We start from the raw sequence: 20,738 nt of genomic DNA, 5'->3' as shown, positions 1-20,738 counted from the left end.
ATCCGAACAGTAACCGTTTTTTTTCCCCGAACCATAACCGAAAAATTCCTAGTTGGTGCAGATATGGTGGAAGTTGGAAGATAATCGAACGGGTTCTGTTCTGTTATAGTTGAGAAGATAACCGAACGGGTTCGGTACTGTTATAGTTGAGCTGATAATCGAAACAAACTGAAATAGGTTATTTACAAAAATACCCTTATATATATATATATATATATATATATATATATATATACACACACACACACACACACACACACACACACACTTCTACCACTTCCCCACTCGGCCACTCCTCTCCAGACTCCACATCAATTATACCTAGAGCACCAGAGAGGCACCTCCAGTCCTTTCTCCCCATTCTCAGTCTCCTTCTTCTCACTAAAGCCATAAGTATTTCTCCCTCTACGGTTTCAAAGTTCGACCTCCCCTTTCACCTCTTGACATCGATCTCCCTCTCTCACGCTTCAACAGAAAGGCGAAAGCCGCCAAAGCCAAGCCCGTCCCAAGCTGCCACCCAGAGTGGTGGCGCAAATCAATTGCATTGGTTGCCCCTTGTCTTCACTTCAACATTTTGGCCATTTCAACTTCAAATCTTAGATGTTTCAGTCGAACGATTATATTGGTTTGTAGGTATTGATTGATTGTTGGTTCTTCTGATTTTTTGCCTTTAACTGCAAATTGCATCTATTTTAGTTGTTAGCAGATGGGTTTATTGGATTTTGATTGATTAATTTGTTTGAAAGTCTATGGATCCTTCTCTTTATCTCCCTCTCTCTCTCTTCCTTGGAGATCCAGGTCTATGGATCCTTCTTTATAATTTTTTGGTGATTATTTGATGGGTTTTTTGGTTTGGGAATCTATGATGCGGTTATCCGTTCAGTTCGAGGAATACCCGAAACCCATTTGGATGTTAGAATTTGGGGCAGATCCGGGACCAAATCGGGTCGCCCATGTGAGCATGACCCGGTGACCCAAATATAAGAGGGTCATATCTCATCTTGGAGATAAGATAGGAGAAGTTGAAGTAATTCTAATCTCTTAGTATTAGAAGACTTCTAAAGCATCTAGGATGCTCTCTCTCTATTTATTTCCTTCGGGATGTTAATAAAGAATATACACAAGAATATAGAAAATAATATACACCAGAGATATACAAAAAGATTTAGAGTTTTGGGAAACTCTCTCTCTTTGATAGTTCTCTCTCTAACATTAAAGAGCAATCTGAGCTTTTGCATCGTGGAATAGAGAGTGGTACTCGATCCTCGTAGTATCACTCCATCGTAGGAATTTGTCACTGATTTGGTACATGATCAAGAGTTCGTAATTCATCCACACCAAGGTCAGGTTCGGTTAAAGTTTGCTAGGTAACCCGAACCATCTGCTTCCGCACTATGGTCCTATTTATCTTACATCAGTATCAGAGCCTTAGTTGGATGTTTTCGTGCTCTTTAGTACTTGATTAGCCAAATGTATCATGTTTTAGACGTACGTATTGACTGATTTTCATGTATGCTGGATATGGGTTCGAAAAATATGATTTTTCAAAAGTTCTCGAAATTGCTTCAAAATTTTACAGAACATAGTCCATAACATGTAGATCATATCTAGAAAGTTTCGTGTTGATTAGATAAACTATTTGTGAGAAAAATCAAACCCTAGTTGGTTTTTTCGAAACTTTGATTGGACAGAAGTTTTTCTGTGTTTTGATTCAGCATGCGGGACTTACATCTCAGCATAGCTCTTGTTTCTAGCTTTGCAACGGTATATTATAAGCGTAATTTGGAGTTACGGATCAAAAATTACGGCAGACCCTAGTTTGGACATGTTTTGAAGAACTCTAATTGGAGAAGATAAAGTGCAGATTCTGCAGATTTTCACTCTCAACCGTGAGAGAGTGAGATTCACTCCTCTCTTTATAGTCGTCGTATGGAAAACCTGAGAGTAGCCCTAAACTCGAAATTGAATTTCCTACGTTTCTGTGTATTTATTTTATTTTTCTAAAATAAAATTATTTTTCAAAATTTTAAATACAAGAAAAATGGAATTTTTGACTCGGTTTATGAGAGAGTGGGGATGCGTGCCTCCTCCGTTGGGAACCAAATCTTTTTTGTGGCATATTCTGCTACTGTTACCTATTGTTTAAGGTATGAGGTGTAGTATTCCAGTGAGCGTGATTTTTTATTCTATTTTTTCTATCCGTTGTTTATTCGGGAAAATTAGAATAAAATTTTGAAAAATTATAAATTTTCAGATTTAACCTCCTGGAATCAAAAACAATTTATAGGAGTGGTTGGTGTAATTTTTCAGTATGCGTTGTATTTTATTCTGTATTTTCTATCCGTTGATAATTTGGGAAAATTAGAATGAAAATCTGAAAAATTATAAATTTTTGGATTCAACCTCCTGGATTCAGTACCTATTCATTGGTGTAGGTTGTGTATTTTTCCAGTATATGTTGATATTATTTGGCATTTTCTTCTTGTTGTTTATTCTTGAAGAATTAGAATAAATCCTAAAAATTGACAATAATTGCATGTGAGCAACTGGAAATGTATAAAATATTGAAAACAACATGTTTTATATTTTGGATGATTTTACATGTTGTATGTGGCATGTTTGGATAATTTTTGGCATTGTTCAATGTTTAAATTATTCATTTTGATAGCATGAAAAATACTTTTTAATGCATAAATTGTGTTATGCACTATAATAAATTTGTTTCATTCTTGTGATATGCCATATCTAGTGTGAGGTTGTTTGGTAGAGAAAATATTTTGATATATTTTTTCTGAAAATTGAAATTTTGCGCATGAATTAAATTAAATTGTAATAATAAAATACTTAAAGGCGCAGGAGATGATTATAAGCTTTGCGAGTTTTTGATCTTGCGACATGTATGGTATTATTATTTTCTAATTTAGATTCTTGCTGCAAAATAATTCTGTGTTGCGTTGTTATTAATAATCTCATGCGCATTTTTGTGACAGAGTTGAAATGGAAGCTAAGAAAGTTGTAGCTGATTTGACCCAAGTAATTGAGAAATTGACAAGCGACAATTATAATGTTTGGCGTTATGAGATACATTTTCTCCTTAATGAGCTAGAGGTCTTAGAGACCCTCGACCATGAGATGGTTGAGCCAAAGCATAGTGACTCACCGCAATATCTTCGTGATCTTGAGGCCTTTGAAAAATAGTTCAAGAAAGATCAGTGTGCGCGACTTACTATGGTACGCAGCATGCTGCTTCATTTGCGTCAATATATGGAAATATGATTATCCCAAGCGTAGGGTAAATACGTCATTTGAAGCATAATAATCCGGAAGATCGGGATCGTACCCAAGGGAATAGTTAATACGGCTTGGATGGATTTGTAGATGTAAGCAAGGTTTTTGGCCTTTAGACAGCCAACTTTGTTTAACTTTATGTGGTGGAAATTAAAAGGCTAAATTAAACGGATAATTAACCAATGAAAAGGCAGGCTAGGTCTAAGAGATCCTAACAGCCACGACTCAAGTCAAATCACTCTTCTCATCCTACTACTCGGTTTGAGATACTCACTAAGGTTCTCAACCCGAAAGATATATGGTTCAATTACCAAGTTAGCTCTAGAATTTATTTGGCAAACACTTCGAGCGACAGAGCTCCATGCATCAAGTGTGGTAAGTAGGCTCGCTCTTACCTACACATGATCAATGAGGTTAACACCTTAGCAATTTGACAAACAAATCCGAACTACACATCGATTTCCGAACTAAAGATTCAAACTTTATGATGAGAAAAGCAAATTTAACTCAAGTCATGAGGTGCTAATCACCCCATGACCTAACCTTGAAAAACAACTCATTCACATCTAGAGACATAAAAACAAGCAAAAATCTAGCTAACATATTGAAATAGCAAAGCATGAAATAAACTAGAGATTATGATAGATCGGAAGATTGTCTACAACTTTAATGAAGGAAGAAATAACAACTAATTACTAAAGGAAATGAAGGTTTTAATCAAGAACAATGAAGAACACTAAGAAGATTGAGCAACAAGTAAAGAATATACTCTCTAGATCTAAAAAAATGCAATAAAAACTATCTCCCCCCCGGATATGATGACATAATGGGGTATTTATACTAGCCCATATTCGTCCACAAAATATCCCAAAGGACGCCCTAAAAATCCACTACATAGACATTCGGTATCGATACTAAGAAATGGAGTATCGATACCGGATCACTTTCTTCCATTTTTTTGCTAAGTCGCAGCAAACGAATCAGTATCGATACTAAGAAACCATGTATCGATACCCGATGACAATTGGCAGATCCCAGACGTTTTGTTTTTAAATGGTATCGATACTAAGAAATGGAGTATCGATACCGCCTTCAAATGCTTGGGCTTTTCAGCTTCCGGCCTCCGGCTTGGCTTCCCACATCCTTGGTCACCCGTCGGGTCTTCAACGCTTGATTCTTTAGCCCCCGATGGCTTCATTGCTTTGTCACCTTTGAGTTTTGGACGCCTCCGGCTTGCTTTAGGCTTTAAGACTCCCTTATTATGCTGTTTACCTACAAAATAAGGTAAACATACCCTACGTGCGATATTAACTAAAAAGCTCGATTAACTAAATATAAAACGATAAAACTGAGGACTTAAGCACCAAGAATAAGCATTATTGGGTGCTTATCACACCCCCTACTTGAGCTTTGCCAGTCCCTAGCAAATTAAAACTAAAAGAAATTATTTTAACTAACCAATCCTTCTGGCAAAACTTAAAATACATGCTCTCATATATTTTCAACTAAGCAAGAGTTTGCAAACCTAATCATTCATTGCATTCTACAAATTGCAGCTGAAAACTTGATTAAGCGACTAAGTGCAAAGCGAGTGATAAGCAAGCTGAAAAGACTCGTATCCAAAAATGAGAGGGGATACGGCTCACAACAATACGATTCATAAAACTAGCAACCATATCCCGCAAAAGTGGGAAGAAAGGCGATGATGAAAAGCAAAATCATGCTATCTTATGGAAAGCACTTATTGAATGGAAATTTAACTAATTAACTGAAAATTCGAACAACGGAAAGGAAAACATGGCACAACTAAATATGCTAACTATAACGCATTGAATCACAAATGGAACAACCACGCATTCAAGATCAACTAAGGACTTTTATTAGCATATATTGACTGAGGTTAGCAAGAGAAAGGGAAACTTTGCAAAAGTGTCGGCGGCCTATACTAGTTTGGTCAACTACCCAATTGGCCGATGACATACCCCTAACTAACCATGAGCAAGTTATCCTACTAGACTCGATTACTGACATACTAGCTACTAAGCAAAACATGAACTAAACAAAATCCACCGACTCAATTAAACGAAATTAAACCTAAGGATAGAATGGAAGGCATGTCAACCCTTCGAGACCCCGACCAAGTTGGGGGATTTCTAATTGAGACCTTCGGCCTCCGGGTGTTACTTTCTTCTCTTCTTTCCATCTCCCTCTCAATCCTCTCTATCATTCCAATCCAGCTCATTACCCCCGAAGTTGTCACTATCCTCCTCTTCGACAATTGGAGGCGGGACGTATGGTTCATTAGTAGTCCCTTCTGCTCGTCGAGTTAGTCATTCCAAATGGTGATCCATGTGGGCTTGTCTCCTAGCCATCTCCCGATGCTCCTTTTTGCCCTTCCTTAGGCTTCCAATGATTGAGACGCCTTGGCAAAACAACTTCTTGTACCAAGTAGGCTTCGGTGCACTCCGGGCCGGCATAGAGGTCAAGTAGGTCCCGCCAGGAAAATTCCTTGGCCCTCGAGATTGGGATGTGTTCCTTGTCAAAATGCTATTATTTATCACCCCCAGCTCAAGCTTTGTCTTCTCCGCATACTTTTGCCCGGTCACCCCATATTTCCTACAAATCTTCGTGATCAGGTACGGCTGTGGCATTCTTGTCTGCAAAGCAGCCACTGTCTTGAACTCAATAATCTGCTCAAAAATATACTCCACCCAATCGGCTTTCAAATCCTGCTGCGCAAAAGCAAAGAGCAACTCCCCTTCTTCCCCACTTGGTTTATTCTCAGTTCCCTGGGGGTTGATGTTGAAGTGCACAAATTGGTTCAAAAGCTTGTACTCTGGTTTGAACTTGCTGGGCACGTGGGGATCTTCGACATCAGCGGGGTTGATATACAAACCCTAGGCTATGTCATAGGCCGTAGCAAAATCCTCCCTCGGGTAATTAATTTCATGGGCGGCCGGGCATTGGTAATTTAAAGCAGCAGCAATCTCATACCTATTCACTAACATCTCAACCCGTCCAACCCGGGACGCTGCAACAGCATCCTGTTCTCGCTCAGTACCCACCTCTAGGATTTTCATATTCTTATAAAACTCAGCTACTAATGCTCTATTATAACCAAGGTTTTCACTGAAGAAGTATGGCAAGTCTTGTGCCTTGATAGCCCGAATAACCCAGTGGTCCGCCCCAAAACAAGCCACATCCACATGGCACTCATTCTTTGCAGTCCTTTTCTTCATGGATTCCTTCCACTTCTTTTGTCTATCCCGTCGGACTTCCTCTGATGTACGCTTCCTTCGCACCCCAATGGTCGCACCCTGTTGAATCGGTTGATCCATCATCTCCTCCTCCTCGACGAATTGATTGAGGATCTCATCGTCCTTTTCGATTTCGGGTTGGTGAGAGGAGGAGGCCGCATGTTTACCTTTTTGAGCGGTTTTCTTGATTTTAGGCATGGTAGAGGTTAGGGTTTTCAAATTTGGGGGTTTTTTAGAGTGGGGGAGTTGAAATAAATAGGTTCGTAGGAAGATATGGGTAGGGGAGTGGAGTATTTTGATAATGCAAGTGGAAAAGAGGAATATTTTGTAGAGAGAGAGAGAGACGTGGGTTCACCTTGGATTTTCCGAATTTGGGTTGATAAACCTTGAAAACCTTTTATTTGAGGCTTGAAACGTGTAGAAGAGGTGATTTGGTGAAGGTTTGGTGAAAGATTTATGAGATTTGATTGAGTTTTGAGTGTTTTTGGTGGGTTTTGAGGTTAGGGTTTCGGTGGTGTGGACGGCGGCTATGGCGGTTTAGAGAGAGAGAGGAGGTGAAAGTGATGAAGATCGGCCGTCGAAGTTGTTCATATTCTCCAGATTCTCATTCGGTATCGATACGGTGTTCTGAGTATCGATATCGGTTTGAAATGCCCTTTTCCTGTTGTCTTCTCCGTTTTGGAAATGGTATCGATACGACATTGCTGCGTATCGATACCGAGAGGTTTTCTCGGATTTCCAAAGTTGCCATCCCATTTTGCCAATGCCAATGCCCCTTTGCACCCAAAATATACCTGACGAACACTTGAGAAACACTCGGAGCCTTACAACTCAAAATTTTACCCGCTTTTGAAGCACCACACATCCATCCAAACATCTGGTTCCCTAAGGTTGATAGTCAGGTGAATGGGACTTGGCTTTATTCAAAAGAACAATGGGACTCATATGTGGTTTTATTTACACAAAGAATGCCTTGTATCCTCCTAAATGCGCAACAAATTCCATGACTATTTAACACACCAAGGCATGTCATGAGATTATTGTCCTAACGAGCATGCTAGAAATGAAATGTTGGGATATGGACAGTGCTTACTCAAAACTACACTTGACACCTAGACCGTTCAATCTAAAATCATGCATACAAGTCAAGAAGCACAAACTCTTAGATTATATAGAACTCTTACTAGCTAATTGATTACTCAAGGAGCATGTGTCAAGTTAAAAAGAAAGTTAAAAACCTATGACAAAAGGAAGGATTGCAAGTAAAAACTTTTATTAATCTTTTAAAATTTTTGAATTTTTCTCATTTTTAAATTTTAATTTTTCAAATTTTCCACAAAAATGAAACAAGCAGCGCATATCTAACCCCTCCCCCCAACTTAAAGCGATGCTATGCCCTCATAGCATGAAGAACACAAACAAAGAGAGGAAGAGCGAGCGAATGTACCTCCAAGGGGAATGTCAACCCCTAAATACCCCAACCAAGTTGGAGGATTTGATGTCAATGTCTTGCTTTGGCCAAATTTGATGCTTCCAGGGTTCACTCCTTCGGTTCTTCCAATTCAGAACCATAGCTAGTCACATAGGGTCATATCCAAGGCTTTATTGGACTAACAACTGCGGCTTTTAGCCGCACCCATGCTTAGAGCTTTTGAATGCCTCACTCACCCCGGCTTTAGGCCCAAACTACCAAGGCTGGTGTGGTAGCATGTTAACCCTGCAGAAGACTTAAGAGAAATGACTTTCCACAAGACAAATGACATTAGAACCACCAGCCCGTGTTATCCGGTTCCAAACCAAACAAAACATAAAAGACATAACATAAAGAAAACACATAGAAAGCACAAAGACATGTAAAACAAATGAAAGAAACACCACCCGATCATCACGCGATCAAACGAGTCATACTTTTCTTCACATTTCCTACCGGTGGGGTAAGAAATGGATGGCTATACTAGACCGTTGAGAGAGAGAGAGAGAGAGAGAAAGAGAGAGAGAGAGAGAGAGAGAGAGAGAGAGAATATGTTCAGCCACATGATGGTTTCGAATAGTTATCATGCCATTAAGAGCTCATATAATGAACATAGCACCCCATGCTACACTCTTTGCCAAGAATTGAACTCGACCATGCCACAAGATTAGGTACTTTGAGTAAAGCAATTGCTGAATTCGTTTTAAAAACTTAAGTTCTACCAAGTGCATAGCCCAAACAAAATCAATTTTCAAGTTGTTGACGAAATCTACAGTATAAGGATGATAAACCATAAGAAAATCGTCAACACCAAAAAAATCAATTAGTTCTATGATTGGTAACTTCTCAAGATTAGGCTCACATGCATCTTGTTTTTCTAACAAAGAGTATAAGGAATCTACCTCAGCATCCATTTTCTTAGCGGTGAGAAGTTTTTCCAACGGTTCTTCATAGTAGATGCCCGATGTGTCAAGCATGTCTATCTTGAGAGCAATGAGTAATTCCTCCGGGGAAGGATCAAGATACCGGAGATCGGAAGAGACAATTTTAGCGGTGAGGCATTTCTCCCCCGGATCATCACATAGAGGGGGATCCACAAAAGGAGCACTCTGAACCTCAGTTTCATCAATAGGCTCATCACTCCGTGTAGACTATGAAGAGCTGCCGCAATCTAAACTAATAGTTTCAACCAAGATATGCTGCTTAATTTCCTCTTCTATGGCATCCGAGTTAGAATCCTCAAAATTTTCAAACAACTCACAAAATTGGAGCTTTTGGGCTAATTTATCAAGGTAATCTCAACCATCTTCAGCATTTTCATCCAAGAATTCATCATTGGACATAAATCAACCTGACATGTCTTAGGATTTAAACCATGGCAAAAGATAGCCAGAAGACTGCCAAGCTCACAATTAAAACTTGACCAAAAGAATACGGAACATTTAAATCGCTCCCAATATTGCGAAAAAGACTCATTATCTTGTTGATAGAAATGAGATAGTTCTTGTAAAAGCATATGAGTCTCACATGAGGGAGTGAAAGTTTTGAAAAATTGTTCTGTAATCTCTTGCCATGTTGATCCTGGACTTAAAGAATAAAACCAATCTTGAGCACTATCACGCAAAAAAGTTGGGAATACTTGTAAAATCTCCCTTTCATCGCTAGCAAAAACTTTCTCAAGATCATCAATATGCGAAAATGGATTTTCTGAGGCCGAGCCATAAAATATAGGAAGTAACACTGAACAATCAAATTGTTTTGCATACCCCTTGTTACTCAAAGTAAACAAGCATACACAAACTACTAACTAATTAACTACTAGACTAGAGGGGCTATGTCGCCACATCATCTCAGCAACAAGATATGCGAGGGGTTATGCCACCACCTCGGCTTAGCAATGCAATCAACTAAAACAATTAACTAAACTAAACTAAACTACAATTAATAAAAACAGACTCAGTATTTAACTTAACTTCGTTACACCTCAGGTTATGATATGAAGATCGGTTAGAGGTATCCACTAAGCTAAATACGAGCTACCAAACATGCTACTAAACTACGAGACGAAAGCGAGATACTTACAGTGATTTGTTGAACCTCCAAGAAAGACATAATAAGATAATTCCCCGGCAACGGCACCAAAAATGCTTCATTTGTGTCAATATATGGAAATATGATCACCCCAAGCGTAGAGTAAATACGTCATTTGAAGCATAATAATCTGAAAGATCGGGATCGTACCCAAGGGAATAGTTAATACGGCTTGGATGGATTTGTAGATGTAAGCAAGGTTTTCAGCCTTTAGACAGCCAACTTTGTTTTACTTTATGTGTTGAAAATTAAAAGGCTAAATTAAACGGAGAATTAACTAATAAAAAGGCAGGGTAGGTCTAAGAGATCCTAACAACCACAACTCAAGTCAAATCACTCTTCTCATCCTACTACTCGGTTTGAGATACTCACTAAGGTTCTTAACCCGGAAGATATATGGTTCAATTACCAAGTTAGCTCTAGAATTTATTTGGCAAACACTTCGAGCGACAGAGCTCTAAGCATCATGTGTGGTAAGCAGGCTCGCTCTTACCTACACATGATCAAGGAGGTTAACACCTTAGTAATTTGACAAACAAACCCGAACTACACATCGATTTCCGAACCAAAGATTCAAATTTTATGATGAGAAAAGAAAATTTAACTCAGGTCATGAGGTGCTAATCATCCCATGACCTAACTTTGAAAAACTACTCACTCATATCTAGAGACATAAAAACAAGCAAAAATCTAGCTAACATATTGAAATAGCAAAGTATGAAATAAACTAGAGATTATGATAAAATGGAAGATTGTCTACAACTTTAATGAATGAAGAAATAACAAATAACAACTAATTACTAAAGGAAATGAAGGTTTTAATCGAGAACAATGAATAACACTAAGAAGATTGAGCAACAAGTAAAGAATATACTCTCTAGATCTAAAAAAATGCAATAAAAACTATCTCACCCCGAAAATGATGACATAATGGGGTATTTATGCTAGCCCATATTAGTCCACAAAATATCCCATAGGACGCCCTAAAAATCCACTACATAGACATTCGGTATCGATACTAAGAAATGGAGTATCGATACCGGATCACTTTCTTCCATTTTTTTGCTGAGTCGCCGCAAACGAATCAGTATTGATACTAAGAAATCTTGTATCAATACCCGATAACAATTGGCAGATCCCAGATGTTCTGTTTTTAAATGGTATCGATACTGAGAAACGGAGTATTGATACCGCCTTCAAATGCTTGGGCTTTTCAGCTTCCGGCGTCCGGCTTGGCTTCCCAAGTCCTTTGCCACCCGTCGGGTCTTCAACGCTTGATTCTTTAGCCCCTGATGGCTTCATTGCTTTGTCACCTTTGAGTTTTGGACGCCTTCAGCTTGCTTTAGGCTCTAAGACTCCCTTATTAAGCTATTTATCTACAAAATAAGGTAAGCATACCCTACGTGTGATATTAACTAAAAAACTCGATTAACTAAATATAAAACAATAAAATTGAGGACTTAAGCACCAAGAATAAGTATTATTGGGTGCTTATCACATGCATAACGATTTGATATGTGAATTTGATACTATGAGACTGTTCACAAGCTGTGGAAAGCTATCAAACAAAAATATGATATCGACTTCTTGACTAAGACGGTCTCAAACTTGAAATGTGATGATGAACATAAATCCGAGATCATGAAGGCTAAGCGCCAATAGGCAGCTGGGCCAAATGGTTCATGCATCATAGTTGAGATTGTCCCTCGCGGGTCTGAGTACCAACGAAGGAAGGCTAAACGCGCCCTTAAGAAGGAGCTACTATAGGCCTTAACCCTATTGGAAGGATTAAAGATACTTGGTTTGGTGTAACTAAATGAATTCAAGGTACATGAGACACTTTTATGGGCTGATGTCTCTATGCGGGCTCTTAAAGAGTTTCTAGCATAGAGCTCCCACTTGCAGATGCTTTAGCGATCGCACTGTTCATTAGCGCGTATGAGTATGCTTCTTAGTTTGGTAGATGGAAGAGAGATTGATACAACTTGTCATACCCATGCATGGACGAGTGGGAAATGTTGGAATTTGGGGCTGGTTTGGGACCAAATCGGGTCGCCCATGTGGGTATGACTCGGTGACCTAGATATTAGAGGGTCCTATCTCATCTTGGAGGTAAGATAGGAGAAGTTGATGTAATTATAATCTTTTAGGATTAGAAGACTTCTAAAGCATCTAGGATGCTCTCTATTTATTTCTTCCAGGATGTTCATAAAGAATATACACGAGAATATAGAAAATAATATACACTAGATATACAAAAAGATATAGAGTTCTGGAAAACTCTCTCTCTTCGATAGTTCTCTCTCTACCATTAAACAACAATCCGAGCTTTTGCACCTTGGAATAGAGGGTGATACTCGATCATCGTAGTATCACTCCATCACAGGAATTTGTCGATAATTTGGTACGTGATTGAGAGTTCGTAATCCATCCACATCAAAGTCTAGTTCGGTTAAAGTTTACAAGGTAATCCGAACCACCCGCTTTCGTATTATGGTCCTATTTATCTTACAATTCAATTATGGGATAACCAGCCTCAATCCGTTCAGTTATCGGGACGGATTCAGATACGTGGAGATTTTCAGGTATCAGGTACGGATATCTCAATATCTGCCCTGATCCGTCCCGTTGCCTACATGAGAGACTCGCACAACTTAAAACTCATCAGCGTCTTGCTCGGACAACGGTATCCAATCATTTTCTCGAAAAAAAAACAAAAAAACCTTTCAAAACGACGTCGTCTGCCAGCTCTGATCCACTGGTGACTGGTCTTCCCTTCACTCCTCCGCCGTCGCCTTAAACCCATTCTTGGAGGCTGGAGCTTAAACCCTATCCACACTCTCTCGCTCTCTCTCTCTCTCTCTCCCCTCCAAATTCGCCTCTCTCTCTCTCTCTCTCTCACACACACACACACACACACCACATATATAGTTGTATGCATAACCAATTATGCCTGTAAAGCTCCTCTCCGAACATCTCTTCACCCCTTCCCGTCCTCAAACCCATCTGTCCACCGTAAACCCTTACCGACATATCAAACCCTCATATCGGGCCATCCCCATTTTCACTCGGACCTTCCCTCACATGCTCAAACACCAATGTCTCTCCAATAAACTAGGGTCTCCACTTTTACTCACCCACCAACAACAGCGACCCAAAACCGGTCTGGTTAGGGCTTCGAAGGGCCTAATTGACGACGAAGCTGAACTCAGTGATTGGGTGAGCGAGTTGGCTTCCGACTCGGTCCTTTCTCGCGACAGTGGTAACGGCAGTAGTTCGAATAGAGGGAGGGGTAGGGATGAGAGAGGAGGTGCGAGAGGTAGGGTTTCCTCGGCAAATAGGAGGAGAGAGAGTGATTTGGGTCGGTATGAGAAGTCAGATGGGCATATGGGTAGGGAGTCTTTTGGGTCATTTTCTAGAGGTAAAGGACGGGGTGGTGGTGATGAAATGAAGGGGAGAAATGAGGGGTTTGTTTCGCTGGGGAGAGAGGAGGGTAGGGGACGAGTTAGGGGAATGGGTAGGGAGTCGTTCGGGTCGAATTCAAGGGGGACAGCGCGAAATGAGGGGTTTGTTTCGCCAAGGAGGGAGAATGACTGGCGAAGAGGGAGTGATTCAGGTGATTCTGGAATGTCGAATAGGCAAATGGGTAGGGATGCGTTGGGCTCGTCTGCTAGGAATTTGAGGGGGAATTCCCGGTTTGGTTCTGGATTAGAGGGGGGTTGGAAAATGCCTAAGACTGCTGGGAGAGGTTCTGAACTGGGGTATGGGCGAAAACGAGGGGGTGGCAGCGGAGAATTCAGCAATGGAGGGAAAATTTCGATAGAAGGCGGTGTTTTGATTGCAAAGGAGGGAAGAGTTGAGGAGGATGATGATGAGAAAAGGGGAGGGAATTTGAGGAAGAGCTTGGCTGATTTTATCAGTGAGGAGGATAGTGAAGGAGAAGAAGAAAAGGATATTGATGATGATGGGGATCTGTTTGCATCAAACAGGGTGCCTAGTTCACCTGAAACAAGTGACTCATACCTGAGTGAGACAAGGTTTTACTCAGAACATTCTAATTGTGGAATTTTTTCTCTTTTGGAAACCTTGTTTTGGGCAATCAAAAGTATTTTATCCTAAGATTGAAGGACAAAAGATTGGAGAAAGATAAGATTTGGCAGGGAAAACTTGAGTACAAAAATCGTAGAAACAGTGTTGATAAAACTAGTAGTGAGTGGAATTAGGATGAATTTTATGGGCTGCCAAAAGTTAATTCTTTTTATAGTTGGCAGAGGCAGAGCGTTGTTTGGTGCTTGCATCTTTGCATACCAAACAGGAAGGAAATTTTGAAGTAACTTTTGCACTTGCACGTGGAGATTAACAGTAAGAACGTAGTTGAACTGAATGAATTTGGAAGAGTTATAGGCAGTTGCTTTCCGAAGCACTGAAAAAGAAGAAGTATAGAACAGTTACACATGGAGCTGTAGGTATGCTGTTTGGTTGATTATGTGGGGCGACAAGAAGCATGTCTCTATATGTGACTGATGAAGATGAATAATAGAGTGTTAATCCAAGAAAATGAATTTGCTGAATTTGAAAAACAAAAAGCCACTATTGAGACGTAACCAAACCAAAACAAGTAGTTGAGGGTTGATGCTTTGTTCCTTAAATCTGAGTTTAGTTTCTCTTTGTTCTTTGCTTTTGGGTTCTGAATAGTTTACTGTGGTGAATGTCCTCAGGTTTGATCAATGTCCAGTTTCTCCCTTGTCATTAAGGGGAATAAAGGATGCTGGTTATGAGAGGATGACTGTGGTGCAAGAGGCAACACTGCCTGTTATTCTCGAAGGTTTGTCGCGATGCGTTTCATTTAGAACATGACTGGAATCTAAAATTTCCTCCCCTTTTATTTTTCAAATCATTCTCGCTGTTTTTAATCTGGAAGCAGCGGCTTTACCTTCTTCTTTTTTTGTTATATAGTAGCCAATATGGTTCACACTTACTCTTGCCAATTGCCTACTGTAGTACTGAAAATAAATTGGAGTACCGTAGTTCATGTCACAAAATATGGCATGAATTTATACCCGGACTATCTCAAGTTTTATCTACACCTTTAGTTGTCCTAAGATTTTAGAGATAGTTATATAGGATTGTGCTATCATAGCGGGTTGTCAAGAATCATAACCTCTGTTATGTGAATTGGGTTTCAACTAGCTTGTATGTGCATATGGCACGTGCCATACTGTATTGATTGTCACATAACTCTCAGGTGATATAGATTGTAAAGATAGTTATACTTTTTTCCACTTTGTGTTTTAGTCTTTGAACTGATCACAAGTTCATTCAAGAACCCACACATCCGTGCAATATCCTAATCCCTGATTTATGCTTGCTTCTATTTGCATGGTAGAGTCTGTAATTTTTCTGATAGTTACATTTTTTCGTAAAACATTTTCACTGTCAATGCCTGTTATAATCTATTTGCTTTTCTAGGTAAGGATGTTCTGGCCAAGGCAAAAACTGGCACTGGCAAAACTGTAGCATTTTTGGTAAAACATTCTATCATTTTTGTTTCATTGGGTGCATGTCGACTTTAGAATACAATTGTCTGCAGAAGCCCATTCTAGGTTTCGGGGATTTCATGCCTCCATGTTTTCTAATGACTAATGACAGAAGGAACTGTATACTAGTTGACTATCTCTTATTTTGATGGCCCCCATATATATTTATGCAAAAAAATGTTGGCAGACGCTATATAATTGCTTTAATTTTGTTACCTTTCAGCTTCCATCAATTGAACTAGTCGTTAAATCACCCCCCACTGGTCGTGATCAAAAGCTACCACCAATACTTGTACTTGTAATGTGCCCAACGCGAGAACTTGCAAGTCAAGCTGCTACAGAGGCTAAGAAATTGTTGAAGTACCATCCTTCTCTCGGCGTCCAAGTTGTAATAGGAGGAACAAGACTTGCTTTAGAACAGAAACGTATGCAAGCAAATCCTTGCCAGGTGAGCTTCTTGTCCTGCAAGAGATGCTGCATCATGCATTGGACTGATGTGCCCATTTTTTGTTCCAGCCGGAAGAGGAGATCCACCTAGCATACACTAAAGTAAATTTATGATCTCAAGAATGTTGTGGATCCCCAATAGTGGGATGATTAAAAATTGAAGATATTAATTGTGTTTGGGACCTTGGGTGAAAATGCCAGTTTTTTTTTTTTTTAAATTGAGAAGAACTAAAAGCTTACCTGTTTGTTTTGTCTATTTTAGCCCAAATAAACCTGGTAGAATAGTCCAATAGCTTAGCTAATAGTCAGCTCTTTTAACCCTCGTTCTTTCTCAAAAAAAAAAGAAAAAAGAAACCCAAAATGGCAGAACAAAATAGCTCCAAATTCCAATAGCTTAGCTTTTTGAGCTTGGCTCTGTTTAGCAAAAAAGCAAAAAAGACTGGTTTTTTAGATTTGCCAAACACTTTTGCATTGTGTTTCCAATGTTTTAAAGATCGGTTTTTGGCTTTTGACTTCTTGCTAAAAAAAAGCCAACTTAAAACAGTTATTTGGGCTAATTTGGCCACGCTCTTTTTTTCTTTTTGTTTTTTTGAGGAAGAAACAGGGCTACTGAAGCTCGCTTTTAACTGAGCTGTTCGGGCTGTTTAAAAAGAATTTTTGGCTGAAATAGAGAAGGCAAACATGTGAGGTTCTTAGTAACTAAAAATTTAAAAAAAAAAAACTAGCTTACCATTTCAGATGTCACTTCTACTCTAGGAGTCTTGGTACAACTCAACCAGCTCCATTTGTTATATTTCTTTCCCCCAACTTTCTTCTTTGGATGTCCCAAAATGCATGTCCACCCAGAAAAACTCGAGGCATAGAGCCTTTTTGTTTTCTAATTTACAGCTTTTACAGATGGTTAATGACTAATGACTAATGACTAATGAGTCCCTTTTTCATTTAATTTTGAGTGCATTAAATGCATGTCTCTCCAAGTCTCCTTAAAAAGTTGGAACTGCAAAAGGGACTTATATTGACGGGGTCATGGGGGAGTTTAAAAAATTTCACTGTTTGTATCATTGCATGTACTACAGCATGACCCAGTTGGTTGATTAACTTCACCTTATATTTTTTCACTTGTCACTAAGATTCTTGTAGCTACACCTGGAAGACTCAAAGATCATATCGAGAATACTGCAGGATTTGCAACTCGTCTTATGGGTGTGAAAGTTCTTGTCCTTGATGAAGCTGATCATTTGTTAGACATGGGATTCCGCAGAGACATTGAGAAGATCATAGATGCTGTACCTAAACAACGACAAACGCTTCTATTTTCTGCTACTGTTCCAGAAGAGGTTTTATTTGTTTTATTTGTTTTGTAGGTAGCATTCCCATTTTATCTCTCTGAAGAAAGTAGTAAAATAATAAACAGAAATTAAGTAGGTGCTATATCGTATGTAGGTCAAGCAAATCTGCCATATTGCTTTGAAAAGAGATCACGAGTTCATTAATACAGTAGAAGAAGGTAGCGAGCAGACTCACTCACAGGTTAGCAGAAGGCTCTCTGCATTTCCTTTCCAGGAAATTTTTTTTTTTTTTCTGTTACTTATCGATCTTCTTGCATCTCAAATCTGAATGATATTGGAGAATTTCAGGTCAGACAGTTGCATCTAGTTGCTCCTTTGGACCAGCAATTTTCGCTACTGTACGTTCTATTGAAAGAGCATATCGCTGAGGATGTTGATTACAAGGTAATGGGTAGAGTCTCCTCTCTCAAGTATCTTCTTCAAAGTTGTCATTAGACAATTGGAGTAATTTCAGATTTTTGTTAAGTATTTTGGAATTGCTTTGGCCCTCTTTGGTTTCCATTTAAAATAGAGGTTGGCACAACACTAAGAAACTGAGAATAAGAACACGTATATAGTATAAACCCTATTCATTTTTGGGTGGAAATAGTTTTAGCAGTTGGAAACATCTTATTGATGTTTCTGAAAACAATGGAAATCCAGAAACTGGTTGCCAACTGAATATTGGAAAGGAAAACAGAAAACAAAAAGAACGATGACAAGCTCTTTGCAAGTTCACAAGGTTGAACACTGTTTTAGGTGCCACAACATCATTCAAACCTATTCTACCTTTATCATTCCTGTTGTAAATTTTATAATAGGCTTCCATCTTGCAGTGAAATCGCTTTATATCTTTGAAACGTAATGATTCTTGTTCATCTTCCTGGTCTTCGTGATCTTTTTTATGCCTACCCTAAAGCATTGTTTTTGCAGGTTCTTGTATTTTGTACAACTGCAATGCTCACAAGACTTGTTGCTGACCTCCTCAGCAAGTTCAATCTGAACGTTCGAGAGATCCACTCTAGAAAGACCCAGACTTACAGAACCAGGGTCTCTGATGAATTTCGCAAGTCAAAGGGTCTTATTCTTGTCACTTCTGATGTTTCTGCTCGTGGTGTTGATTATCCCGACGTTACTCTTGTCATTCAGGTAAATTGCTGATGTGTGTTAATTTTTCTTTTCCCATGAAAGTTGAATATCATTCATCTTTGAATGAAGTTATGAGGTTTCTGTTTGAAGAGATTACATAAATTGCTCAATATACCTTTCAGTAGTTCCTCCACGCAACTAAAAAAGTGAGAATTTTAATTCCATCTTCCTTGAGGAGGCCTCTTATGCAGCTGGGCATTTCTTCATTCCAAATTTGTATATACAAGATTGTACATACGGAAAATGTTTTTTTTCCCGACTACCACTGTTTGAAGAAACCATATCTGCAATTTACAGGTGGGTTTGCCAGCTGGTAAAGAGCAGTACATACACCGACTTGGTAGAACTGGTCGGAAAGGCAAACAAGGCCAGGGCATATTGTTATTATCACCTTGGGAGGAATTCTTTTTGTCTACTGTTAAAGATTTGCCGATAACTAAAGCTTCAGAGCCTTTGGTTGATCCAGTGACAAGGAAAAAGGTCAGCATTAAACGGTTCATTTTACATCTTCCATAGCCTGTATTTGGAGCAAGGATTTGGGTAAGAAAAATGGAAAACAAAGTAGAAAATTAAAAGGATCCAACGGCTCACCACCTTTAGATCCTTCTACTTTTCTGTTTCCGTAGCCACATGCAAGCATACATTCATTTGGTTTTTAATATCAAGTGTACAATACACACCCATTGCTGTGAAAACCAAAGCTAAAAGCAAGCTAATTAGAAAAAATCTGTTTCATTGATTAATGATAAGCAAACAAAGAAATTGCATGTGTACAATGCGCAACTTTGACAAAACTTTACTGTGGAGAGTTGCAATTATCTTTTTTGTTTCTATTGGACTTGCAATTTATGTTAGGGCAAATTGAGTAGGACATACTATAAGGGTTTTTGCTATAACAATGACATAAATATTTTCCCATAAAGTCTGTAGGATACTCTGCCCAGGATTTACAAAAAAAAAAAAACCCTCCCAAGGTTGACCGGCGTTGACCAATTTTGACCAGCGTTGACCAAAGTTGACCGGCGTTGAAAGTGCCTAAAACTCTAGGGTACTCTATGAAAGTGCCTAAAACCTTAGGGTACCCTATATATGAAAGTGCCTAAAATCCTATGTTACCCTATGAAGGTGCCTAAACCGCTAAAACTCTATAATAGAAAAGTGCACCCTAGAACCCTATGAAAGTGCCTAAAACCCTTGGGTACCCTATAAAAGTGCAACAAGATCAAAAAATACGAAAAAAATACATTTTGTGTTAGCCAAAACAAGCCCTTGTTTCATTTAAGACAATTTAAATGAAAAAATATATATTTTGTGTTAGCCAAACAAGCTCTTGTCTCATTAAAGGCAATTTTGTCTTTTCACGGACTCTAGACTCTAAAATATTTTTATTAATGGACTCTACACATCACAGAAACTTAGGCTGGATTAAAGCTCCTATGGGGTTGTTTCATTTGGACTTTAGACTAATATGTTGTTCATGTTAACCCTCCCTAAATCCTTGCAATATCATCTTGTCATTGTATCCTCCCTTACATGTGCCGTATGGGAAATAGAAAGAACCGACATTAACTTTTGTGTTCGGATTAAGAAAAACATTTACTTTTGTATGTGTGTGGTCTCTTTGGAGTATCCGTGCTTCCTAAATCATTTCCCACGACTTATCTTTTAACTCTTTTGATGAAGAAGCCATATTGTTTCTTTTTGCAACTTCGCCTTTTGTTTTATACGAGTTCTTGAGTGAAATTTATGAATTACAATTACCTCATATAAAACAGGTAAAACAAGCATTGTTGCATGTGGAGATGAAAAACAAAGAAGCGGCATACCAGGCATGGCTCGGTTATTACAACTCCAACAAGGATGTAGGGCGGGACAAAAGCAGACTTGTGGAGCTTGCAAGTGAGTTCAGCCGTAGCATGGGGCTCAGCATCCCACCGGCAATTCCTAAGAACATTCTTGGCAAAATGGGCCTCAGAAACGTTCCTGGTTTGCGTTCTAAATAGATTTGCCGCTTTTTCTGGGCAATATGAGTTTTCTCATCTATGTTGATTTCCATTGACCATGATCTTGATTCGACCATGAAATGAAAGTTGCTTGAAATATTGCCTCTTCTACCATTTTGATGTTCTGTTTTCAAACAGAGTTTCTTGGAGTAAGGAGGTGGCATTGA

At 39.0% G+C, this 20,738-nt stretch overlaps 1 protein-coding gene across 1 annotated transcript; it reads left to right on the top strand.

Annotated features, from left to right (window-relative positions):
* Nucleotides 1-12,922: 12,922 nt before the first annotated feature.
* LOC131325624 (DEAD-box ATP-dependent RNA helicase 31-like) lies at nt 12,923-20,685 on the top strand. The gene is made up of 10 exons (XM_058357963.1): nt 12,923-14,144; nt 14,826-14,932; nt 15,577-15,632; nt 15,868-16,092; nt 17,222-17,428; nt 17,535-17,621; nt 17,729-17,824; nt 18,353-18,568; nt 18,866-19,048; nt 20,344-20,685. The coding sequence occupies exons 1-10, from the start codon at nt 13,057-13,059 to the stop codon at nt 20,569-20,571; spliced, it is 2,493 nt and encodes an 830-aa protein (XP_058213946.1). The 5' UTR covers nt 12,923-13,056; the 3' UTR covers nt 20,572-20,685.
* The last annotated feature ends 53 nt before the right edge of the window (nt 20,686-20,738 follow it).

The sequence above is a fragment of the Rhododendron vialii genome, chromosome 1a (genome assembly GCF_030253575.1).
Source record: "Rhododendron vialii isolate Sample 1 chromosome 1a, ASM3025357v1".
NCBI lineage: Eukaryota > Viridiplantae > Streptophyta > Magnoliopsida > Ericales > Ericaceae > Rhododendron > Rhododendron vialii.
The sequence above is the reverse complement of the archived record's forward strand: the minus strand, read 5'-3'. Positions and strand labels throughout refer to the sequence as shown.